Genomic DNA, 27,500 nt, shown 5'->3' with positions numbered 1-27,500 from the left:
CTGGCGTCATCCTGACAGACCAGATGTGAAAGCAGAGCTATGTCAAATAACACCTTACTGCGTTAAGGATTATGCAATACTAAAAGCTCCATTCCAACTCAATAGAGTATTAATGGTGGTGTTTCAAAATAAGCGCAGTGTTTTATTCACACAAACAGAATTGTTTGTACATGTTGCCTTGGAGGGAATTTAGCAGGGGGTAAACCCCACAAAACAGAAAGTAATAACTAAGTGTAATCAAGCACTGCAATTTGTTCCTGGCCCACAGAAACCAAATTGGACTGGGCAAGAAGAACAGAGACAGTGACAGTCGAGAGCACTATTAGGGGCAAGAGAAAAGTAGCAGTTAAAATTTAAAGGAAAGGTACAATAATCAAAAATTTACCAGTTGTTTGTCATAGTGGAACCACCCTATGCCAATACAATCTACTGCTGTCTAAACCCGTGACACCTGCTCAGGCAGACACTTGCATCTTTAAATAGAACTTTAAGGTTTGTAATAGTGTAAGGAATGGGAAATTCCCAGCAAAATTACTAGGATGAGACTCTAAAATGTCAAGAAATAATTAACTGCCTAGTATTCAAATTCCACTCTTAAATACTCCACACATTTCTATTTTCATATCCAGGGGTTCTGACTTCTTGCTGGTACTTTTACACCATGCTCACGTCTCCTGTAATGCTTTTTCTTTCCATGGTCATTTACATCCTGAGATCTTTATAAGCTTTCACACACATGGCATATATGCACAGTTCCAATTATCTTTGTCAACTGCTGATTTCTGAATAAAATTTGCTTCAGATTAGAATTTAGGCCTTTGAATCCAACTCACAGGTTTCTGGTCAGCTGCTACAGTCCTTTCACAGAGAGCTTCCTTTTCTAAATTCTTCTTTCTCCCTGAATGACGAAATGCCCTAACTGCTGCCTCCTATTAAATTATTCTCTTTTTCCAAGGTTAGCAATATGAATAAGTAAACAGTGGTAATCCACAGTGAGTCACTCCTGCCAGGCACCTCACCTGACACACGTTGGTAAGCAGTCTGACACACCTTTTGTTTCTTCCTGGGCATTTTTAACTTGGTTTGGTAAGCTTTCCTTCTTCCCAGCCCCACGTTCAGCAGATCAACCCAGAGTGTCCCTCTTGTTGCTGATAAAGCACTGGAAGACCCACCCTGCAAATCATTCAGCACATATCCCCTCTTCGAGTGTCTATGGAGTCCTTGCCACACAGAGCTTTAAGCAAGGTCAAGCATCTTGGTGACGGTATAAAAGCTGCCATGTGGGCAAAGCTGAGCTGGCTTACTTGTAATTTAGTTCATATGAAGGTCATGCCCTAACAAGGTCAGGCAAATTGGGAGGAAGGACAAGAGGGGCATTTCTGGCTCATCCTCTGCTTGATTCTGCTACCGCGTTCCATGAGAGAAGCCAGAGAGGAGAAATAGGCTGGGACTCCACAGGCTGTCTGCCGTCACCCGAGAAGAAGGGGTCACATCCACGGTGACAGCTGACCAGGTGGCACTGGCGGAGGTGGGACAGTATGTGGGGACACAGCAGACGACTGACTGGCAGATGATAGAGGGACTCAGCAGCTCTGGAATCAGGGCTCAAAAGTCCCAGTGTGATCAGACAGGGTAATATTCTTCAAGTATGAATCTAAAGATCAGTCTGTTTCTAATCACAGGCCCACCATGATGTTTTGGCAGGATGGTTACACCCGTACAAAGAAGGAGAAATGGACAAGTGAATCTGCAATACCGTGAGTTACCTCCCAGAATTCAGCATCACCTTGAACAGCAGTCGCTTCAGTTTCCCCTGTGCCAAAGCAAGCAGGGTCATAACTCACGGGGCAAGCCAGAAGACTCTGCTCAGCAGGTAGATGTGAAAAGCTGCCAAATCATGGGGAACACAAACACACAACCAGGCTTTTGTTTGTGCCTCCTACAGGCAGTCCAACAGAAACAACAAATTTCTGGACTTTATGTGGTTTCTTCTAAAAACAGAACATAAGGGCAAGTTCTTGAATCAAAGGTGCTACTGTGTGAGCAGAGACATCTCAGGAGAGAGACTTTTGCCTTCTTAGCGCGAAATTTGAAATAGGGAGAAAGTAACTGCGTGATTTAACCTCTGATTCAGTAGATCGTGTTGTTTGATTAGGCCACAGAAACTGATAAGCAAAGGTGAAAAAGAGACTGATTTTCTTTCACTTCACACCTGAACCATAGCTTTAGTGCTGCTAATTTCATGTTGGTAGAATAGTGAGGAGAACTGGGCTCAACAGCTGTTTTTACAGAGACAGACATAAGCTACAATATTTAAACATGGAATTTGAACTTTCTGCGGAATTACAGGATCAATTCTGTATCAAGAATTTCTCTTTAGCTTCAAATCCAGGGATATTTGCAACATACAGACTATTTTATGCTTCTTGGATTTCAGAGGTCTGCATTCTTCAAAGACTGTTTATCCTATTTTGCATAATGATTTCACCACAATATTTTCCTGCTCAGCATCTGAATCTTAGGATAACAACATATTCCTTAGTAGTGTCATTTACTCAAGCTCTAAATGCTGGCTGTTAAACAGAAAATAATTCAGTGGCTTTATAATCACATTTACACTCATATGATGCTCTTCAGCCTGACTTGTTTGTAAATCGGGGGCCTACCCTTTGGAAGTATCACGTGTTCCTAATTCCCTTTGAAATCTTAGAGATGCAGCAGTGCTCAACACCTCTGACAACTGGGGTACGTACGTTTCATCCAAATCTGTCTGTATTTCATACAGCACCTTGCTGAAAAAAAAAAAGATTCAACATGTACCCTGCAAAAGCAGCAAATGCCAGACGTGGTATACAGTGGAAGCAGGAGGTACCTTTGACTACGGAGAAGAGGACAGATTTTCCTGTTTCTCGTGCCTCTTCCATTTCCCATGCAAAACACAGGGTCTCATTCAATCAGTTTTGTCAGACGATGAAAACGGTAGCAACCCACCAAAACAGGTTTTCTTCTTATTAGTAGGGCCTCTGAACGAGTGCTATATAAACAAGCACCTTTTGTTAAGTTACAGGAAACAGAACTAACAGTCATGCTAATTGGGAGGGGTGGTGGGCGCAGCACATGACTGGGAGTTGTCAGAGGACAGAGTTGCAGAACTTAGCCACTGAAAGCCACGGGAAGTGAAGATACATACATCTGACCAAAGTCACCACTGCTTGTTGGCTTTGGGCTTTCTCATAAGCTGAGCTCACTTTACTTTTAAACAGCGAACCCTCACCGCTTCATACGAGTGAGGAGAATCCCACTTGGTTGTTGGATTATGTGAACAAGTAAAGGAACTGACCTCACAGAGTCTTACGGAGCTGGTGGCGTTTCACCAGGCAAGGAAGGTGGTAGACTCTGCTGGACCAGTTCTAAGGGAGTAAGTCTCCTGAACAGTGCAGAGCATAGCGAGATAAGACAAAGCAGGAACAGGATGTACCGCCTGCACTCGGAGCAATCTGCTGTGATATGTTCTCTTCTTATTTACAGTAGAGTGGTGTCTGGGATACATCAGACTGTTGTTATAGATTTGTCTGATATGAAAAGCATGTTAAACATTTGGATCGCTGATTTTTTTTTTTAACCAGGGCTTAAAATACGTTAGTAAAACACTGGTAACGGATCTCTTCCTGTCAGTAAACCACGCAAAGGTTCACATTTCAGAATACACATCTGTTAACTGTGGCTTAATTTGAGAACATCTTCTTACGTGAGTTTCCCTCGTTCACAAAAGCAATCAGAGAGAAAAGATAGGAGTAAATCTGTACCTACTGTAGGATAATACCATAGATATTCATACAAACCTGCAAAAGGATTTACTTACTCTTTTCAAAAAGCATCGGGCAAGAAGCTCAGGGTTTTCAATGCAATTTTCTATCTCCTTAAGGAAAATCCTGAAAGGAAAGCAAACAGTAATGTAACATCCCACTCACGCTGTGTGCTAGCTTCTCTGTAAATCCAGCTTAAAGCCTACATTTTTGTAGTATGAGGATTCAATGGGGAAGGTAACAATTCTGACACACAAATAAATATATTATATATATTTAGAAAAATGGGATGTGGTTCACAGCTGATTGCCCGAATCACAAATATTATCATGTTTTCATCTGCTCACAAGCATCTGATACATCTGGTTCCTCTGGCTGTTGAGATTTGCTTCCAATATGTAGCCCAAACACCTGCTTCCCATTTGGTTATAAGGATTTTTCAGAACAGCTAGGAAAGACAGAAAAGTTCTATCAAATGCAGTTGCTTAATCAGCAAGCAGTGAAAATATGGGACGTAGTCCAAAGGCTTCTGCAGTGACAGTCAATGCGCTAAGCCTTTTGGGAAAGAAAGACCAGGCTTGCAAAGGCTGGGGAATGTCATTCTCCAAACGGAAGACAGATTCTTTCAAAATAATAGGTAAACTGGAAAAGAATTTTTCTACTATGTATCAACTACTTTGGCATAATATTTAAACTTGCAAAAGAGGGATATTTTTTATTTATTTTGTTCAATGGTTTGTTACATCTTAGAGGCAATTATTATCCAAAAGAATTCCTAAATTCTCACTTTGATGACAGCCAGTTTTACTTAATCAAGGCTAGGAAAAGCAGGAAATTTACAGAAGTAGCCCTAAGCTTTGTGTTTTGAAAGACGATCAAAAAGAGGTTAGTTGTGTTTATAATTGGTATTCTGTAGTTATGGGCACTAGATCACTTTGTCCACAGTGTGGACAAGGCTTCTGGAAAGCTTTATGAGCATGTGAAGGATAAAATTCCTTAAGAAAATTGCTATCGAATATATCATGTCTTCTGATGTGAGAACAGAAATACAGGACAAATAAGCTGAACACTAAGAAAACTTCCTCACAGAGGAGTTTTGCCAGAGAAAGAACATCAAGACTTAGTCCTGTGACATCTACCAGTGTACCAAGGGAGGTGGTAAAATATTCACCATGAGGAACATTCAAAACTGATAATGCCAGGGGAAATTGCTAGTAAATGCACAAAAGGGTATAAACTTTCACCCAAAAAAAGATTAAATAGATTATTTCAGAGGTGTTCTCCACACATGGGTTTTACGGGACACACACAGAGGCAAAGTGAGGATGACTTTTCCTGCCTGCCTATGTGTGAGTATGACAAAGCACTCCACATAAAGGGAGTAGAAATGACAGTAGCACCAGAGGGCACAGGACAACCGCCAGGTCCCACATGCCTGTTATGGAATTCGTAGATTTCTGGGAGGTTCCCAAAAAGAATTTCCTTCTTGTTCTGGAGTGCAGATGGAATCAGATGTACTAAATTGGGATTGTCCATTTCTGAAGCATACCCCTGCAGAGAAGAGTAGAAAATAAAACCAGGCTGTTTTTACCAGGGAATAAGTACTGTGTCTGAGACACTGAAAAGCCCCAAAGCCTTTTTGTTGTCAACAGAGATTCTCCTATGCCAGCTTCTTTGTTGCTCCCATGAATTTCTGATGCTTCAAATTTTCCCCAGAGCTTTTACCCCTGATTACTGTGCAAACACATTTTTAACCACAAACGGACAGATTACTGGATTAACAAACAAGATGAAATGACATCCCTAGGATTCAAAAGCCATTTTGGTTGTGTAGGGATGGAAACTGCTAAGTTTGATAGACACATATCTTTCTGCTACACTGCTTCACTGCAAAAGAGTTAGTTTGGATTTGTTTCTTGAACTGTGGTATTTGGCTTGATTATTTGGTTGTTTCTTGTAGAAACTGGATTGTGTTTCTTCAGTAAAAACTTTGCGAGAAGAACATTCTGAGCACAGATTTTAAACTCTAGGGTAATATATCGATTATCAGAGCTGTCAGCTCCCACAGATCAAATCCAATAAAGAAGCAACCACATGGTTGTAAAAAGAAACTACCCAGTCCTTCAAGTCCCACCCAAATACAAGCATGATTGAGCCCTACTCAGCCCCCATCCTCCCACAGACTGGAGACCTCAGCCTCCACACACACAGAGTATGCTGGCATCCTATGAGTTTCAAAAACTCAGGAGTTATACTTGCAGTGTAAGCTGCTCTTTTCTGTATTCAAACACTACATGGGACGATAAACAAGAGGGGGAACACAGACTTCTTTTTTCTCAATCATTTTCCAGACCTACATTCATAGAAATCTAGTGTCTGGCCCCATGGAAATCAAGGGTGCTGTTTCTGAAGCCCATTGACGATATTTTGAAAAGGGCACTTTATTAACTACTCCTCTGTCCATAACCTTTGAGAACCATGCAACTTTTATCATTCTGTGGGATGGGGTCAGAAAAGGTGCCTCTTCCTTTAAGCCCTGAGGAAAGATGTTCAAAACATCCTTCTCATTTTCCATCCAAGGCTGAGCTATCTTGCTAACAGAGCCTGTGTACTCTAAACATGAGGTGGGAGGTGGGAGTGCTCAGCCCATGAAGGATGTGCACCCGCAGGGATGACTTAGAGGTTAAGCACCAGAAGTCATTACAGAAGAATTTCTTACCTCTATTATACTTTGAAGTTCTTCTACGTAAACCCGTTCTGTTTCTATCAGCTCATTGATTATGTGGCTAAAAAAGAAGAAAGGTGGAAAGTTATAGTGTTTACCAACAGTCCAACAAAGCATACATGAAAGAAAAAATGTTTTTCCTTGTATATTCCTGTTTATGCCCCTGACTAACCCTCCTGTGACATCTCTGAAGGTCATTTCTCCCTACTTCAATATTGTGCCTTGTTGATAAGCTTAAAAGTCATAAACATCCCTTGGACTATTATTTTTTCAACTCATTTTCAACTTCATCTTGGTTGCTTCTGTTACTCTTATACCTACAAATCTGAAGAAAAAGACTAAAAATGCCCCAGAAGGCAAACAAAAAAGGTTTCCTCTTCTAATAATAACTAACAATACTCAATAAAAGGAGATTATATTTCACAAGGCTATGTTACATTTCTGTTTTGCTTTCTTTTATACAATAAACAAAATTGGTGATTAGGCTTCCTTTCTTTAATACGTTGTGAAAACAGGCAACAGGATGATGTCAGAAGTCTGAAAACATGAAAGTAAATCAGAGAAAAATATTTATACTATATTTTGGACTTTGTATTTCTAATATTAGTTAGTCACTAGGTGACTTGGAGACATATATCTTGAAGATGCCTGATTTATTTCACAGAAATATGAATGTTACCAATTCACTTTTGGACAAATAACTAATTAGATTTTAAAATACAATTGCATTAAAGCCCTCAACATCATGGTGTGTCTGGAGAGAAAATGCTACAGGAACCATGTTTTTTGGCAAAAATATAGATTTCTCGTATTTTGGTAAAAAGCTCTCCAAGAGATTCGAGGAGATAGAAAACTGCTCCTCTGCTGCCTAGTGCCAGGAGCTTGAAGCATCTCAAGGCTGCTTTCTAGAGGAAATTAGAAAGACAGGAAAGTGAATTCTATCACTCCTTTTGGGAAGTTTGCTCTGACTATGTCTGGTTACCTGTTTTTTACATATCGCACAACAGTCGTGTAATCAGCCAGAGCCCATTAGCCCTTTATATCATGAATCACATTTACACTGTTACACCCACTGTAAGGGGATTTTGCCATCTCCTGCATTTTTTAGGTTGTCCTTTTTGAGATTGACAAGTCAACCCCACTTCTGATAAAGCCTCCTTTAAATAGCATGGTCAGGAATTTGAAAGTAAAATACTCATATTTCAGGCAGCTTGAAATGCAAAAGCATTGACTGAAACCTTACTAGGTTACTAAAACAGATTCATTGATTTGCTTCAGATGTATGCAGTCCTTTTCAAGGCAATATGATTTTGCAGGCTAGGTGGGCACCACTTACTCTGGTCTCATAGGCTGTTACTACTTTATGGACGACTGCTTGAGAAATATTATAAATACTGAGAAAACTACACCTTACCTCCAACTGACCCATAATGTTTCAAAATTCATTATAAAGTAACTAGGATTTCATAGGTATCTTGCCTTAATGCCTTAAGTAATGAAAAAATTTCAAAGTGTCTACCACAAGGTAGGGAAATGGGTCAGGGATGTATGCTGCACACTCCAGGAATACTGACTCTAATGTGTTAAATTCCATATTAATCTCAAATGGAGATATTTATGCACAGGAAAGCCACATCTAGCAATAGGGGAAAAATGATATCACCTATACTCTATGACTAAGCAATACTATTGAACAAACACGGGTGCAAAGGGATTCTGCAGCATGATCTCATAAAGCCAAGCCACGTTGGACTCTAACCCATGTAAGAGCTCTGTCCATGTTTCCCTGAATTTGCACACCTCTGAGATGGAAAATGGGTTTGGGGTATGCTCAGAGTACTAGGTTTCTCCTCATGAGACAGATATATATATGCCACTTTAGTGCACTTTCATGAGAATTGCACAGTCAATGGCCTAAGGGGCCATTTGTCCAAATAATTATTTTACAAACATTAGCACTTGCTTTTACAGCTGACTGAAAGAAATAAACTTTTATAGTTAAATATGCCTTTCCTTTTAACAGCTATTGAAGTTACTGCAGAGACCAGATGCAAAGGGGGACAAGCAGCTTGCTCCTGTTCTAGCATCACTACCACTTGCAGTGCTGAAAAGAAATCAAGAGGACAATGCACAACTTGTTTCTGGAGTCAAGAACTTAGGTTGCCTATCAAACTCAACTATCATACCTCATCAAGCTGAAGCCTCTAATAGTTATCAAGCTACAAAACAAACTCTAGTGGCAGATACTTGTTGAATCAAACAGATGTTTGGTGGTCACTATCTAGTTCAAACTAAGTAGTTCAAATTACATTTGTCACTCTGGCTATCAGCTTTAGTGGAGAAAATTGGAGATTCAGCTGTCCAGATAAGCAGCTAATAGTAGATACTATAAAACAGACACATGCAAGTATAATTTCCTATGCAAACTTCATATCTGCATTGGCACGACAGTGTGGCCATAGCAACTGTGCATACATTGTACCTGTACACACAGCTATGGTCTGATACACAGATAACACATGATACACAGAAACATTTTAACTTTTAGCACTCTTCAGAGCCAAAGGATGGCTATATTCTTGGTTCCCTTAGCAGAGCTAAGAACTACTGCTCTGCACTTACTTCATGAATAAGAGAACAGGTTTGACGCTGTTTGAAAAGGTTGTTCCACCAGTTTTAAGTTTTGAAATATCATCTTTAACTTCAGCTCTAACCTAAATTTGTTTTAAGGAAACCTTGAATTCTGTTTTTTATTTCTGTTCTCCAGATCCAGAAGACCTAAAACTTCATGTTGCAGCAGTTGGAGCTTCATGAGGTTTATTTAATACTCATGACTCACTTTGCCAAGACCTGCTGCATTATTTAAAAAAATATAACAGAGCAGGTGTGACAAAATCATTACAGAAACTTAATGGTTTTAAGTTTTGAAATAATCTTTATTTTTAAATTCATCTTGCTGTTGAAAGATGCTTATTTACCTGCAAATAAGACATAGATCTTTGAGATGTTATTTATTCTGCTACCTAACAGATTACAGCAGGACTGACTCTGAAGCAAACTGAACACTTAGCTGACAATTACACCTGAAAAGCAAATTATTAGTCCACAGGTTTCCTAGAAACTGTCATAAACAAACAACAGTGTGGTGCCTGTCAAAAGCACAACTCAGTGTAATCCAATAAGTAGAACAGTGGCCTTTAGGATATTATTTAGCTTCATTCTCTATGTATATTTATACTGCGAGTAAATGCTTTTGCTTTTTAAGTGTTATGAAAAACTTCTCTAACTCACCCTTTGACTCCTTGCAAAGATGGCATTAGCCATTTTATTGTCTCAGTTTCAATGACAATGAAACAGAGACAAAATCATGGTGGTATTCCTTGAGCTCCAGGCTAGAGTTCAAGAGCTTCACATCTCTAAACCATGAGTCTGTACATAGAGGGTAATCATTTTCCAATATTTCTCCACAGTGAGACAGCAGGATTTGCTGCCTAAATAAGACTTTCACTTCTCGAGGTTTTTTTGGTGGGTTTTTTGTTGTTGGTATTGTTTGTTTTTAACTGTAGTCTTCTTCCAACCACAAATTGTGTCCACATGAAAAAAGAGAAATTTGACCAAACATTCAACATTCTGTCAGACTCAGCACACATGCTTAAGAGCTGTTTGAACACTTGCCTCTTAGTACCCCTGGCCAAGTACATCTCTGGGATTTTCTACTTGGAACACAGGAGCTGTACGTTTAAGCCTCCCACTGTCCCCACAGCAGAATGCCTCTCATGCTTCTGCAAAGAGATGGTGCATGCCAATTCTATTCCCAAGCCTGCCACTGGTTGAAAGTGTTGCATGATATAATCCATCCATCTCTCTATCTGTGCCCATCTCACAGTGTCCAGATGTTATTTTACAGGATTATAACACTATTTTTCTGAAAGTGTTGTTCTGTATTTCTTTCTCTAATAGGATTGGTGCTACAGCAACCACTGGGAACACTCAGCACAAACCCATCGGTAAAGAGCCTTCCTTAGCTCCGGTGCTCCCAGAGTAACTTATCTGAATTGCTCTCCAAATAATATCCACAGCAGCAAAATCTCAAACATTAAAGGCTGTTGCACATGAATCACTCACTTGTCAAACTGTTAACAATATAAAGGTCAAGGGCCTTCCACAGACCTTAGAATTGCCCTGACAAAAATGCAATTTAGGAACAGTAAATTAAAGAGCTACATAAGTGTCTCTTGCTGCTGCAGGGAAAAGCATTGAGAGGGTATAAAGGAGACACTTTTACGCTCACTGTGTGAGCATGTGAGGTTGGTAAATGATGAAGTAGAGCACTCACTACATGGCACAAGGGTTTTAATGGCATTTGAGATAGTCTAACGGCTTAGAAAACTGGTAGTAACATCATCTGATTTACATCAAGCCACAAGGGGCGAAATGTGAAATGTTCAGCTCTTCCAGGACGTCATGGGGCAGCGAGGGTAACTCAGCATGCACCCGCTGTATCATGGTTAAGGAAAAAATGATGCAGCAGTGGACAGGACTATTGTCACAGGCAGTTCTTCCGACTCCCTTTTTCCCTTGCATGGTCTCAACAAGCATGACGAGGTTATAAGTAATTTCTGGTGACCAGCTGCACTGTAAGTCCTCTTAACGTTGTCCAACACTTGAACAAAGCTAATATTGCAAATGCAAACATACATTGTTTCTGAAGAGAAAGGGCATTGGACTGTAGATAAGAAATTAAGACAAATGCAGCTAATCCATTGTCTTTCTAACTACTAAGAAGAAAGTACCAGGGTTCACCCTAATGTTTCTATCAATAATATCAGAAATTAAACAAAAGGTGAAACAAGGAAGGAATGAAAAAGCGTATCAGAAAAATGAAGAATATAAGCTAATCAATGGCAGACCAGAGATACAGGCCCTTACTGTATTTAGTGTTTTAAACTTAACTCACAGCCCCTTCAGTCTCTCTTTTTTTCTGTGTCCACGTCCAAACCACACAGCAAGGTTTCGTGCAGATTTCCACCAGCTTCCGAGGGCTTTTCTCCAGCCTCCAGTGCTGCCACCCACACCACTTGCTGGCCTCAATCAGCAGACTGCTCCTTTGGAGGCAGCAGCAGACACAGCACTGATAGATCTGCCACCCCACCTGCTTTTGTATTTTCTTTCCCCTTTGCAGAGAAACATGAAAACAGGAGATGGAGCCAGGAGGGACCACTTGAAATCTTGCCCTTGGCACTAAGGGACTGTTTGGCCAGTAAGTGTAAGAACCTGCATCCTATAAATGGGCTTGTTGCAGTTGGCTGTGTCTGAGAGGATTCAGAGGTAATTTCAGAATGGAAGCAGCTTGCAGCCTCAACTTTGGACTTGTGATGACAGGAAAGACCCAAACACTCCCCCTGATGACTGGAAAGTGGAGAAAAAAACAGTTGTAACTGGGATGTGTGAGGTAAAGGGCGGGGGGAGATCTTCCACACTCCATTGTTCCTTCATTTCAGAGACATTTTACAAGAATAGGTGGTTTGGATGGCAGCAGTCCAAAGACAACAGAACTCTGAGTTCGCGGTTTATGGATAGCTCACACAGGATAGTTCCTCACCAGGGTCATTCCTAAGTAAGCAGTCCATCTCAGCATGGATGGTGAAGGATTAGGCGTCTGGCCTGGAGGTCTAAGATTGCCATGGAGTCTGAGAAATCCCCAAGACCCTATCTGTAGGCATCCTTGTTGCCGGCAGACCTTTATTACACTGGAGTATACTTGCTTCTTCCCCCAAAAAACAAACTCACCAAATGAGAAGAGTTCCAAAGGCAGAATAATACCTGACCCACTAGTTTTCCTGGTGTCAAAATAGTGACATGAAACACTGCTCGGGAGAGCACAGCCAGCTTTCCCTCTGTGGAGGGAGTTTACTATGTGTCCTAGCAGAGAGGGCTCAGCCAGCACTGCCCTGGCAAAGCTCTCTGGGTGGCAGAGCCTTTGCTGCTACCATAACTTGGCAGGATTAGGAGGTGGCTGTGGCAGGGAGAGATCACACACAGGCCCACTGATGTGATGTCGTCAGATGTTCCTCCAGCCAAAGAAACCTCTTGTTACAGGAAACAGTTCAAATGCATGAAACTAGCTCACATTTCTTTGACTTATTGATCTGGGTTTCTAACGAAACATTATGGCCTTTTTTACACTAAGACCACACTTCCCACAGGTGTGATTTCCCATCAGTTTCTTTTGGGCAGATAATTCTTGCTTTGGCAACCGTGACATCCTGTGGCCCTGCAGCACTGCTAAGATCTCACACATTCAACCAGTTTCCCCCACTCCTAGCTTTGACAGGCACTGCAGAGCCAGCAAAAGAAGGATGATAAGAAAGGAGAAGTAATAGGAAAACTACTTTGTCCATTGGAATTGGAGCCATAAACCAGAATTAAACCAGTGAGGTTTTCCAAAAAAAAAACCCACCCCGTCCCATAAATCATAACTGGTGCTCCAAAATTATTATGCTGCAGAAAACCTGTCTGCATTGCTGGTGCGGAGCCAGCAAAAGCAGCACTAGTGCAAGAGTACTCCATATCTGTCTTGCAAAAATGCATGGAGCCCGGAAGATGGAAGTTTAACATTTGCAGTAGCTGAAACAGCAGAACAACCAGTGTGCAAGAGCAAAATACTCAGTGGGATTTATTAAATTAGTAAAAATAAAATAAATATCACTTTTATAAATACATCTGAGATTTACTTAATTTGAAAATACTGGCTTTTTGAATGCTTGAAACTTCAAAAACAAGAGGAAGGACTGAAGAGAACTATGTGTAGTGCAACAGATACATATACTTGGAATAAACATCAGTATTGCACAGAGTTGGACATAAGAAAAGTGAGAGTGAAAAATTTACTGGCTGGCAAAAATGAGCACAGTGGCAAAGACCTTCTTGGCCCAGCACTCTGGCTAGTTTTAAGTCTTGTCAGACTGCTGTTTCTGAATGTAAAAAAATATAACAAAATTATATTTTTTGTGATGGTATCTCCTTTATAGGTAGTAAATGGTGAAAATCTCACTGTCCCAGCGGAAATAGAATCAGCAATAAATAGGCCATCTGATTCTGAATTAGAAATTGCTACAAGAAATTCTGATTGGTCTAGTCTTAAAATCTCAAAATGATCTCTGTGCTATGGAATCAAAAGAAATGACAGCATGTCAGCTGCTGCATAGAGGAAACTTCCATTCCACCTACATAATTGCTTTTAAGAGGAATTTTGTTTCATTTCTCACAGCACTAAAAGTGCCTTTCCCAGTTGAAAAGTATTCTTTTCCCGATTGTGCAACAGCTCAAGTGAAATTTAAGTAATGAGTCAGTTGCTGTACTTTACCTCCTACAGTGGAATAAAAGATCATTTTGTACATAAGAACATTTATTTGAATGGAACTTTATATTTGTTAGTTGATACAGAGAACATTTCTGATTTGACACATATTCCTTTTTTTTCCCCCAAAAACCAAAGAGAGCAATGCATTGAACGAACAATGATTGTTCTTAAAGTACCTTTCATGGCTGCAAATGACCCCCAAATAACTAACTTTGAGAAGCATAAGGGATTTAGATAGTACGCTCCATCTTACCTGAAAATTAGTGCCTCTTAGTGAAGATATTATAATTGCCTGCCTAGGTGATCCTATTCTGCTGCAATGTCAAATGGATTTGCTTATGTTATTACAAAAGTTCTTCTAAGCTGAAGGACTGTATCTTTGTTAGAAATATACTTCACCACCGAAGTCACCATTTATAATATTTTTCTGCTTCTGAAATGATCTGATCTCTTCACATATAAGGAATTGTCCCACATTCATTGTTCCCAAAACAAATTACCTTGGGGAAATATTTTTATATATCTTAATTAGTTGACCTACATTATAGGAACCAGAACATAGTTGTTAATGGAGATGCAAATTAATTAAATCACCTGCAGAGAGGAATAATATGAATAGAGGACTAAAAGTCAAGTGAGTGTTGTTTCTCATCTCAGCTGTGCATCTACACTGAAATGATGCAGCTCTGTACACAAATCTGAGCCAGCTTTAGACAACGTGGATGCTGCTGACTGGTCCTTACTGTAGGCCAAAATAACACGCCAAGTAGCAGAGTAAATATCTGTCAACTACCCATATTTGTGAACTACCCATCAGGTCTACCTTGTGATTTCGATCTTTTAACCTTGCAGCTGCACCATTTCTATTTGATGATAAAGATATATTTAGCTCCGTGGTATCTCGGCATTGAGTAATCAATTAGCTAAAAGCAGATGAATAAACTATACATCAAATTTGCTGCTAATGTAACTGCTAAGTGGCATTAGTATTAGGCCATATTTTAGTAGATTGTATTAAGTTGCTAGTAGTTTGTTATCCATACAAGCTACTTGACACACACATGCTTGTAAAATACCTGTATGCCTAAACCCCGACAAACTGAGACATTTCAGGTTAACACGCTGCTCACATACCACGGAGACTTCCGTGTAATTTCTTAGCATTGTTTTCTTGCTTGAGATTATGAGTGTTTACATATAGGCCACAGAATTAACTTAATGATCCACATTCCAGTATTCTTCCTTAGAAATATTATCCAATCAAAAGCAAACCTTCTGATTTCCTAGCATCAGGAAGGTCTAGTACAGCTGGATCTTTCATTTAATATAGCAAAGTATATTGCATGGAGACCTTAAAGTGAGGACAGGGGAGAAAGAAATATTTCTTCACTACACTTGCCTGAGAATGGATTTATCTGCTAAACTGAAGTCATTATGGGCACTCAAGTTTACCAGCCAACAAAGGAAGCTCACTGCTTTTTAAAATATGAAAATACAAAATACATACATGTATGCATAAAAATTAAATTAAGATTATTCATGTGCTCATGTTGAGTAAGGACTAGAACATACAGTCACAGATTATATTCAAAAGATAAGACCTCTAAAATAAAACAGTCTAGATTTTGCATGTCCTGCCATTGTGGGAAATTCACAGGGTCCCTGTGGCCTGGAAGCTATTTCCTTCTTGGATGCTTTTTTCTTAAAATTTGGAAATAGAGCAGGTAAAAGATGTCTAGATATGTAATAGTTTCTGACATTTGCAAAAACTATTTAACATCTTTTTCCTATGCTCAACATGACTTTCAAGACACAGACTACTTTCAGTTTACATGCAGTATATTTTTTCCATTCCTTTGCAGACTCGATATGATATCCAAATACCAGTTGACCTCATTGATCAAGAAATCTGATAAAGGCTGACAGTGCTGTGGATTTTCCCACACAGAGTGGCACAGCATATTTGAAAAAGGGCTTCTTTAATAAAAGCAAAAGTTACAGTGGCAAACCCCCAAAACTTTCAAACAAACAAGACAAAAAAAAAAAAACCAAAACCCAAAAGTAGGTTAAAGGAAGCTTAATGGGAACTATTTGTACTGAGAATTCATGTTGACTATTAGAGGTCAGACTCTAAGTAAACCTGAAACATGCCCACAGCCTCCCTCCGAAATTCTGTGTAATCTCAGGTGGGTATCCTTGCTGAGCTGGTGTAACAGGAAAGGATTTAGGTACATGTGATTCTGCTCTGCACCGATTCCCACACCATCCTAATCTCTTATCTTACTCCAGACCACCTCCCTTAGCTGGTGCGACTAACATCTCTCACGCCCGTGGTACTCACTTGTCCCCATCCTGTCCCTGCAAGGACCTTTTGTGCCATGCAGAGCCACTTTGGATTGGGATAGAGAAGATGACCACAAAACTATTGTTCACTTCATGCCAATGGCAACACAAATACTATCCTGAAGGGTCCACTGCTGGAGGAAGAGAAGAGCTCCAGTGGTTTGGATTCTTGTAGTAGACCTGCTCTTGACAGCTTTGTCCTGCGAGACTTCGGAAGGCCATTTGGGTAGAATGAGGAAGTAGCTTTATTATTAAAATGAATAATAGTTGATTTTACAGACAGCCCTGAATTTATGTCAGAGAGGGCAGACCAGAGAAGTGCATGTTGCACTTGAAAGGGAGGGGATGGGTTTGATGAAGATGGCTAGTTCCTGCGTGGGTTTGTATTTCAGTCTGAGATGTGACCCTAAGGAAACTCCATCCTGCAAAATCTGCTTCTCCCTGTAATGGGATGCAGCATTGTGCCAGATTTAAAATCCATGGTCCTCCTGCCTAAGCTTTGGTAGATCTCTTGGACATACCCTACTTTTAAATGTCTTCAAGAATCAATAATCTGTGGGGCCTGGGGGAAATAAACCAGGTGTTGATTACATACAATAGGAATGGAACAGGGAAAGAAAATCCTGACAAGCTAAAATGGAGTTCATGGGAGCACCTGGAACACATATTCTGCTTTAGTTAATCTCTTCTTGGCACGTTTACATCAGTAAGTTGTGAACAGCCATGGCTGAGGAGCAAACACATCCTTTGTGTGTGTGTGTGTGTGTCACACGTACTCCGCAGCGATAACCTGGGGCAGAGGAGCAGGCAAGGATCACACCATCTGCAGCTACCACACTCCACCCAGCAGTGACTGGGAATCACAGCTCTCAGCAACATCCACACCCATTTACTAAGCTATACTTTGGACAACCCTCTTTACCACGTCTCTGGAACGCAACTTGCAGAACTTAATGATAATCTTAGAGAAAGTGGGAGAGACACTGTCTGTTGGAAGATATTCCAAACTTCAAAAGAAGCTTGAGAGAATTGTAGGACAGATATCAGCTGGAGAATGTGTTCAAAGGGACACTTCACTGAAAACTCTCACAACTGCAGATTGGAAAAACACTGGGAAGATATTACCCAGTATTTGGGTAACAGTATTACCCCAGTTTCTTGCTTTTTTCTCTAAGCAGCTGCTAATGGCCAATGTCCGAGATAATACAATGGGACAGCCAGATTTCTGGGCTCATCCAGGGCTGCCATTCCTCCACTTTTTTCCCCTGTAAGAATAGGAAACTTGGTTTACCAGCCTCAGTGACTGTTACAGGTCTTACGTGAGGCTTGCCTACATGGGAAATGTCTATTTTGCCACTTCATTGTTTGTGGTTAGAATTGGGGCTGGGTGCAGTTGCAATGGTGACTGGAAGAGATAAGAGCATGCTGCACCAGTCCCAGCTATCACAGAGGCTGGGGTTCTTGGCGTCCTCTGCCCACGCTGTAAGTCTGGGTCTGGCCTGAGAGCCCTGGTGGGGGAACCAGCACAGACAAACAGAACCTATGCATTTTTACTGAGAATAGCATGCTCGCTGCCACGTTATTTAGCTCTAATTCAGGTCAGATGCCATAAAGGCAAGATTGCCCATACTAGTTTGTCCAACACGGCTATCAACCAGGGAACAGCATTTGAAGACAGGTTTGCAATAACTAGAAATGCAAATAAAGCATCAGTGCCTTCAAACTAGAGGCTACAAAGAAAGATCAGCAACAGTGTATAGAACAATCTGGATATGCATGGGACCTTTGCAGAGCCTGCAGAGGCTCTGCTTGACAGACAAGTGATACTACATAGAACAGAATTCCTGTTTAGGCCCATGTGAGGAAAGAAGGTTCCCGCTGGGTGAAAAAATGTAAGTGAATTTTCAGCAGTAAATATAGAATTCTAAACAGAAATATGTCACAAATCTTCCAAACCCAGTTATTATATACCCAGTTAACGAGCGCTGTGTTAAATGCAGGAAGTGAAGTCAGCGGTGATTTACTGAACAGTGCAATTGATAAATCACTGCTCCATTGCATCACCAGCTACACAGGACTGAGTGATCTCCCATCTGCTATGCCCTGTCTGCTACTGTCCTGCAAACCGTGCAATTATTCAGATCACCCCAGTGTGGGTGCAAGTCACTGACATCCTGATTAAGCAACATGAATCTTTGTGCTCTTTGTGCTGCAGTAAATGACAATGTGAACTGCTCAGCACTCCTTCATGAGCTAATTGACATACAGGAGCTGCATGTTTTTAACTTCAGACCAGTTTAAAAACGTATTTCACTAGAACTGGTGTGAACAAGTATGGGGAAGACAGGTATGCTTTGGTAGCTCTCTCTGAAGAATTTTACACCCTGAGAAGTGTGATTGCTCCTGGTTTGTTTCAGTGGTTTCTTAGCCTGGAGACTGTCACTGTCCTGCCCTTTAAAGAGGAAGCAGCAACATCTGAACTGAGGTGGTATAAAATCATACCAGTGCCTCTCCTCTTTCCCCATCCATCAGCTTGCCAGTGATAACAGAGCTGAATAGCATGCTCTGCTCCTTGGCTTGTGCCTATGCTACCTGGGATTTCTAGGTGTCCTTCATGCAAATACAGAAAGTCCAAGGACTACCAGCCCTCCATCAGAGCAAAGCAAGGTTTTTATGGAGAGGTGATATAGCTACAGTTAGGGGAGAAACAAACGTAGAAGCCTTCAGGGCCACATGTGCTGCTTCTGGCAAGATGCATCCAGTCCTAGGTCAACACAAAACAGTCTTTATTTGCATATGCTCTATAAACCCTGAGATGGGTCAGGGGATGGGAGAGAGCAGAACTTTAGTAAAGTCCTGGAAAGGCACAGCAAGTAGCCATCCCAGAGATGACGCCGATCGCTCCCCATTGACTCTGTGCTTGCTGAAGTTTCCAATGCTTTTCAAGCAGAGCACACACATTCCTGTGACCAGGGCAAGAGGGAAGATACCGCTGATCCTAATCTCCCCGTGTGCCTAAAACAAACCAACCATCCAGTATGTGCATGTGGCCAGCTGCATTCCAGGAGCCTGCCCAGAGCCAGCAGGCAGCAGAACAACTGCACAGAAAACAAGTTGAGGAATTCCTGGAATTTCTGAAGAGTATTAAAATAACCTTAGTACCCAATAGCAAGCAGGTACGAGAGATAATAGCAGAAGTGACTGCTTATTCCTCTTCGATAGTTGATTAAGTGCAAAATTTGTCATAAAGCATGTGAATATTGAGAGTGTTTATTTCAGCTTTTCTCTGCCTCCACGATTCTTTGGGACCAAGGACGCAAGGACTTCAGGAAGCCTCCAGAACGCTCGGTAAACCACTGTATTGTAACAATAAGATTTTTTTTTCTCTTGTTCATAATAATTTTCCCAGTTCCCAGAACTATTTGGATCTATAGTAGGAATACATCTCCTCTTGCTATTCTACACACATTTCTATCAGCAGCAAGATCTCCCTACATGGCAGCATACATCTCACTTCAAAGATCTTCCCAACCCTTTAGGCTGTAATTAGACTTGTAAGTGCTGGAGCCAATCTGCCCAACAGGGAAACTTCTCTGAAAACAAAGATATTGTAAAGGTTGAAAGAGATGATGTCAAACAAGAAATGGCTAGTGGTTTCTTGAAATTTCTCCTGCTGACTGCTCTTTCATTAAGTCTGGTGAGAGCAAACAGTTCTCTGTGCCTAACCATAAAGTCAAGAATGCAGCAGTTTCTCTTTTAAAATGTAGGCTCCAAGTTTTTCCCCTCTACCAGTTGCAAGTTTTCATCAGTCTGGAAATTAGACTGGAAAGACACGCTGTTGGGGTTCTACTGTAACACTTGTGTCTCAACCACCCACCAAAATCACTTTATCTCAATTGTAATAGAAGTCTATATTATATTATATTATATTATATTATATTATATTATATTATGAAATTTGTTACATCCTGCATTTATACACTGTTGGGAAACCTTTGCAATGGATCTTACTTATGCCATATAAAAGGGGAAACTCATTCCTCCTTTTGGGGTTATTCAGTCTGGACAAAAGTAGGCTCTGGGGAGACCTTATTATGGCCTTTCAAAATATAAAGGGAGCTTATAAGAATGAGACATTTACCAAGACCTGTAGTGACAGGATAAGGGGCAACGGTTTTAAACTGAAAGAGGGTCCAATATAAATTGGACAAAAGGAAGACATTTTTTATGATGAGGGTCCTGAGACACTGGAACAGGTTGTCCAGAGGAGTTGTGGCTGCCCCATCATTAGAATTGTTCAAAGTCAGGTTAGATGGGGCTTTTGAGCAACCTGATCTAGTGAAAGATGTCCCTGCCCACGGTGGGGGTGGCGGGTCAGACTAGATGATCTTCAGGTCCATTCCAACCCAAACCATTCTATGATTCTATGATTTATCTCTGCCTCCTGCGGAAGCTCTGCATCTTTAGCCAATAGCTAATAAAATCAGGGATCTTAGTTCCTCTCTCTTGCCATATGCAGCTCTGATGATTACAACAAGCCCTTGGACACCAAAGCTTTTAGCAGCACTCCCTCAGCTACTAGTATTTTTGACACCAATCCACACCTAAATTTAGCAATTCCCAGACCTAATGGCAGTGCAACTTTGCTATTGCTGATTTAGAATAGAGCTCTGGCACAATATTCTCATTCTGAAAATAGCTTCTAATTCCTTACCCAGGGCAGAAGTGCTATCCTGTTCTACCCACGCAACCTGATGATTCCGTGATATACTTAGTTATTCTCATGTTCAGAGTGATGCACAGACTGATTTGTGAAGCTCCCCAGCCCTTGTTAGATCAATAACACTGGCCTGACCCAGATATTAAGATACATTGAATTTAAAGGACTCTTAAATTTAAATCATATCCAAATCTGCAGTCGGAACCTGTCATTTAAGGGTACAAACACCAAACACCTTCAGGCACAGACCTGCAGGTTGCACACTCCAGAATGCGAGTTTGCAAAGTGACAGCTGGTTGCTGGTGTACAGAAGTGATGCCACACGCTCCACAGATTTTCTTAGCATGTAAAGCAAACTTTATGTGCATGTTCAGAAGATAAGCAAGGAGTTTGGATTGTGTACATGCTTGGAGACTACTTTGCATGCATACAGAAGTGCTCCATGCATACGTGATAGTTTGGGCCATCCCATATTCTTAAACTTTACTCTCTTTCATTTAAGTCCAATAAATGATACCTCAGACTCCAAACCCAAGAGCTGGTCATTCTTGAAGTTGGTTCTATCTGAGTATAAGCTCTAGGAGAGCTTACAGTCTCATGAGAATTTAATTCAGAAAGCAGAGATTGTGCTGCTTATGTGACATGCCACATCTGAGTACAAAACCACCAATGACTTGCAATTTTCCAGCTTATTATTCAGTAGTAACAGACATGAATGAAAACTGGACGCAAGTAACACTACTGTAACTCCTGCCACTGCACATCTATCACTTCAATATACATGATGTTGTGCTTGTAAGTGATCACGGTCAGGGCCACATTGACAACCCATTGGTAACATCAACACCATGTGCAAGATCTGGGGGATCATCTCATGAAAAGAGTTAACCTGTGGTCAAAAAGTCCAGGAACAGATGCCATACTTTTGTGTTTTCAAAGGGAAGTGCTAACGTTGACTAACGAGGTCTCCCAGCCCCTGTTGCAAGGTGGACTAGAAAAATTACAGGTGAATCAGATCTAAAACCGATCAACCAGAAAATATTCCAATTTCACAGGAAATTCAGTTTCATATCTGATGGGGATCAACATCAACTCTTTGGATTAAGTTTCTTCATCGGTTTATCCACTCGGTAACTATGAAGGAAAAAATACGCACCTTTGTATGCTCCCAGTCACTCCATCCTGCCCCCTCCCCTCCCTTGCATTTGACAGTGATTGTACACCAGCATGGACACTCAGACAAACTGGTGTTCAAGATGAGTTGACCCAACTCAAAACTAACCTCACAAAAAGACAAAAAGTCGTAATAGCTGGGTAGTTGCTAGCCCTATACAAGGGATACAAAGGGACTCCATGAGGTGGGTGTGTGGAGAGAAAGAGGAAGAAAGGACAGCTGCAACAGCCTTAAATGAGCTTAGACTGATTGTGAAACCGTCACCAGAATAGATGTATGAATCAGATTTGCTTTCATAAAATGATACCACAGAACATCTGACCGAATCATGTCCCCATTATAACACTTGAACATAAATTGCAAAATATCACATTAATGTAGTTAATGTACATAAGATACTGAGGAGCGCAGCAGTTAGGACTCCATGAACTGTAGTCAGTTTGCTACAATAACATCTATACAGGCTGCCTACAGCCATTTGCGCAAATGAACCAGAAAGGGTTGCCCTCCTTGTGATTTTATCAAAAATGCCCCAACTATTTCATACTTACAGTCTATGCTCAGTCATATGTTTATGGAAGGACATCAGATTTCTCATACAAGAAACATCTCATGGATACACAGAAAGATTTGAAAATGCAAACTAAAAGACTCTCAGTTAGAATATGATATAACAAGAGATCTACAAAGGCCACCTGAACGTAAAGGCAATGAGAGCCCAAAATTACAGTTTTTGAATGAAGGGTGCTCATTTGGCTTGTCAAACAAGAACTGCACTTCTGGATTTAAAAATCATCTTTCTGTTGATTAAATACCTCTTATCATGAATCTTGTCCTCAGAGTCTGTATACTGGGCTGCACTGGACAACACAGAAGTTAGGGCACACGGATGCTGTTTGATCGTTCTAGTGCATCCTGTTGGAATGGGTCTACATGATGCAGAAGACAGCAGTTGGGCCAGAGGCAGCTATCACAACCCCTCTGAGAGCGCTGTGCGATTTCGTTGTGGCTCCACATAGACTCAAAGGCTCAGAAGCATTAAATGACAGATCTCTGATCCCAACCTCCTTGTAAAAATACTTCATTGATAAGCAGGCTTCCATGTTACTTTTTCTTTTCTAGAAACGAACGGCTTTAAGGAAATTCCCTCCTGCCTTCCTCTCTCACTGGGCAAGAATAGCTAAAAGTACGTTGCTTGTACCAAGAGCTGGAGACAATACAGCAGAGCAGCTTAACACAAATCTGCAGGAGTTGCAATTTATTCTACAAAAATGAAACATCTCGGTATTTCTCCATGTTCTGTTGAATCTTATCAACTCATTATTTATGCTGAAATAGGGCCTGAAGTCTCCAGCTTGGAGATGGGTGGTGTTCTAAGAAAACCCTCCCCAACAACATTACTGGGTAAAATGAAGAGGTGGAGCTTTATTTAGAATAAGTTTGCATTGCATATATATTACAAAAAAAAAAAAAAAAAAAAAAAGGAAAGAGAGAGAAGACAGTAAGTCCATTTTTTATTACTGGAAAATAAAATCCCTGAAGTGACGCAGATAGAAACGCTCCTGCTGTAATTTCAGGTCAGAAGTCAGTATGAAGTCATGAAGTCTGCTTACTTCACTGACAGAGATGCCTCTCTTAAATTGTGGAAAATTCAGATCAACCAAGATGGGAAATTAGTGAGCACAAATGAAAGGTTGTTGATCCTTTGAGCAGATGTCATTTACAGGACAGAAGTGGGCACAAGTGTAAGACAAACTCAGTCACGGCAAACTAAGTCTATTTGTAGTGCTGATTAGAAGCAGTCACTTTTGTTCAGCAATTTAAATACTTCTGACTTTGCTTTCTATGGACCTAGTTTTTAGAATTAGTTCTTCAAATCTTGTAATGATGTCTGAACCATGTTTCCCCATACACACCCCTTAAATTTTGAAGGTATCTTCTGATTTTGAAAATGTGACTCTCTGAAGCTGTATTTTCTAGAAACCGCATTATCAAGACACAGATAACACAGAAAAAATTGGTTTAAATTTTTAGATGTCTTTGAAACATTTGACCTTGTCTGCAAGTTGAGACTTTTTCATCATTGTGTTTGGCAAGCTTGCCTCCTACACATTAAAAATATTAAGTTAAAATTGCGTGCTTATAGTCATATTTGGTTGAAGCATAACTGAATCATGTTTCTTTGGGTTGTTTGTTTTTTTTACAGTTACTTCCGGAAGGAATAATCCAGCTGCTCTGGTTTACCAATTTCCATTGAAAATGAAACCAGGAAAAACTGGTATCACCAGCCAAGAAATTGGTGCTCTGGATTTTTTTTACATATCTATCATTGAGAATTTCTCATTCCGAAAGGGACTGTTTTAACACTGATGAAATGCTCGAATGGGATGACACCTAACAAGAAGAACAAAGAATAAATCACACTTGTGAACTAGGGATGGAATCGGCAATTAACATTTTGGTAAGAAAAATGAATGGTGCTTTGTTTATAAGGTTATTTCTACTGTTATTTAAACACTGCTTAGATAACATGCCAAATTTACACAATGATCTACAAACATTTCCTGCTAGGGTGAACTGCCAATTGTAAGGAATTCTATTTTGTCTTACTGCAGAATCCAACAGACAAAGAGAAATCTGGGAAGGCTGCTATAAAGTGTTCAGTCATATTAAGACATACAATGGGAGACAGAAGAGATCAAGTGAAAAACTCCTTAGGCCTTGAAGTTTCCCCAAACAAAACCTGTATTACAAAGCAACACATCCTTCAGCGGGATTGTTAACTCCTCAGATTTTACCCCTGCTCTACCTTTGCTGGGTGCCCTTGAGAACAGTATTCCTATCTCTGATTTTCTCTCTTGTGTGTAAAAAGAAAACAATTCATCACTTCACAAAGTTGTAAAGGGTTGTAAAGTGACTGTTAAAGAGACACTAATTGTCATGATATGCAACAGTTAAATTTCTATGAAGGCAATGATGAGGTCAGGAATGATTCAGATCAATCACAGTCATGTGAAAGAATGGAAGCTACACAATGGACTTGTGTTTCATATTTATGTTCAATGAGAAATCTCAGATTTCCAATAAACCATCCAAGGCATGGCGTTATAGTGGCTTTTCAACTTAACTTGAATGAGCTTCTTCTTAACCTAGTTTTTCTCTTTACAAATGTTTTGCAGAAGTGTATTTAAAGAAGGCACATTCATAGTGCTTACCTTGGTTTGCTTTCTAAATATGTTCATCTCGATCTACCGACCACAGAGACTGACTTATGATTGAAGTACTTCAATCAGGCATTCCCCTCAAGAAGATGCAAATAAGTCACCAAGATTTGTGGGGAAGGTAGAAGAGAAAAAGCCCTAAAACCTGCTCTTCCTTCCTCCTCTGAAGATTTCCAACAAGAAAGCGAAATATACAAATTTCACCATAACCTACAAACTAGCTACTAACTTAACAATACGATGTTATTTAGCACCTCAGAGACTTAGAGCAGCAATTAGCTAAACTTTTATCACAGAATTATAGAAAAAATTAGGTTGGAAAAGACCATTAACATCATCAAGTCCAACTGTTAACCAAGTCCACTGCTAAATCATGTCCCTAAGCACCACATCTGCCACACCTTGAGTACTGTGTTCAGTTTTGGGCCCTTCACTACGAGAGGGACATTGAGGTGCTGGACCATGTCCACGGAAAGGCAATGAAGCTGGTGAGGGGTCTGGAGCACAAGTCTTATGAGGAGCAGCTGAAGGAACTGGGGTTGTTTAGCCTGGAGAAAGGAGGCTGAGGGGAGACCTTATTGCTCTCTACAACTATCTGAAAGGTGTGGGGGGGGTCGGTCTCTTCTCCCAAGAAACAAGATAAGAGGAAATTGCATCAAGTTGCACCAGGGGAGGTTTAAGTTGGATATTAAGAAAAATATCTTCACCGAAAGGGTTGTCAAGCACTGGAACAAGCAGCCCAGGGAAGTGGTGGACTCAACATCCCTGGAGGTATTTAAAAGTCCCCTAAGGTATTTTTTTAAGATATAACTTTGAACTTCTAAGAAACATTAGTTTTAGCACTTCGAGTGTCATCGCAAGACACTGTGTGCCCACGTAGCCCGCTGCAGCCTCACCCTCACCACCTCCTCGGGAGAGGAAGAGGAAAAAAAAATAATAAAAAAAATAATTACATCAGTGTGGCACAGCGGGAGTATGGATTATCCCAAAGGCACGGCGTCCCGCAGGCGAGGGGGATGGCGTGTTGACAAACAGTAGGACACCTGAGGAGAGCCGGGGAGCGCAGGGGCGGGGAGGCGGAGCCCATTGGCTCCCCGGGCCGAGGGATGCGATATGCTGGGAGCGAACGGGGCGGCCCGAGCGTGGGCTGGGCGGCCGGGCGCCGGTGGGAGGGCGGCGGCGGCGGGGCGAGTCCTCTTCTCCAAGGAAGGAAGCGGAGGAGAAGGCAGCTGGGTGGCCAGTCTTGTCGGTGAGATACGCGAAGCCCTGCTGGGTCCCGTCCCGTCCCCCCCGCTCTCCCTGCCCCGCTTTCTAAGTTTCTTCGCTTGCAACGAGCAGCCGGGTTGTTCGTTTCTCGCTTATGTGTAAAGCGAGTCGCTGGGTAATTAAAATTAGCGAAAGTATTCTGTTTTCATCAAGGCTTTTTTTTTTTTTTTTTTCCTCTGTGTGGGTTTAGGGGTTGTAAGAGCTGCCTGCTCAGGGAAGGAGGGTGTATTGACTTCTCCGTATTTCTGGAATTGCGGTTCCATGCTTTGGACAAACAAGTTTTCCAACTGCTTTGTTTAAAAGGTTTCTGCTACAGACGGCATCCATTAACTCCGCCGCGGCTGCCGTGCTCGTGGCTCAAAGAAGGGCTTTGTCGGAGTTCGAGATTTCAAATTTCTGTGATAAACGGGACCCAAACTTCAGTGCGAGTCTAATGTCTGTTTTGCGTAGCCTTCAGGCAGATATCCCCCCCACGTCTTTGATCATTGTCTGGCAGTCGCCTATGTTCTTTGAAAAAAGAAGCAGAAAAACCTCAGAAACTCTTTGTGGCCCTTTCAGGGTCTTTCTCATCTCCTGAGCCGTGGAGGGAAAACTCACAACCGCTCCAGGATTGCGGTGAAATAACCCATTCAAAGCAGAGCTGGTTCCTCCCGCCCCTTGTTCCGGCCGCCCCTCCCGGGTTCCGATTTCTTCAAAGTATTTTTTTTTTCTTCTATAGGAAAAGTGGTTTGGGGTTTGTTTTTTTTTCCTCTTTTCCCTCAACTGTTCCCACCCAAGAAACTCGCAAATCCGGCTCGGAGTGTCTCCGCTCAGCCCTGGGTTGCAACACGGGGACGCGCCCCCGAAAGCGCTGGGGCAATCCTCCCGCCCCGTCCTCGTTAG

General features: G+C 41.2%; 1 protein-coding gene across 1 annotated transcript in view; it reads right to left on the bottom strand.

The window, feature by feature from the left end:
* The window catches only part of MCF2L2 (MCF.2 cell line derived transforming sequence-like 2), a 153,090-nt gene that overhangs the window by 40,037 nt on the left and 85,553 nt on the right, over positions 1-27,500 (bottom strand). The window contains exons 16-18 of the mRNA XM_009895295.1: positions 6,526-6,592; positions 5,242-5,357; positions 3,863-3,932 (exon numbers count right to left, since the gene is read on the bottom strand). Coding sequence (XP_009893597.1) covers positions 3,863-3,932; positions 5,242-5,357; positions 6,526-6,592 — 253 coding nt within the window. The remainder of the gene's footprint in view (positions 1-3,862; positions 3,933-5,241; positions 5,358-6,525; positions 6,593-27,500) is intronic.

Source organism: Charadrius vociferus, unplaced genomic scaffold (assembly GCF_000708025.1).
Source record: "Charadrius vociferus isolate BGI_N301 unplaced genomic scaffold, ASM70802v2 scaffold311, whole genome shotgun sequence".
NCBI classification, from domain to species: domain Eukaryota; kingdom Metazoa; phylum Chordata; class Aves; order Charadriiformes; family Charadriidae; genus Charadrius; species Charadrius vociferus.
Note: the sequence above shows the minus strand (reverse complement) of the source record. Positions and strands in the feature narration are given on the sequence as shown.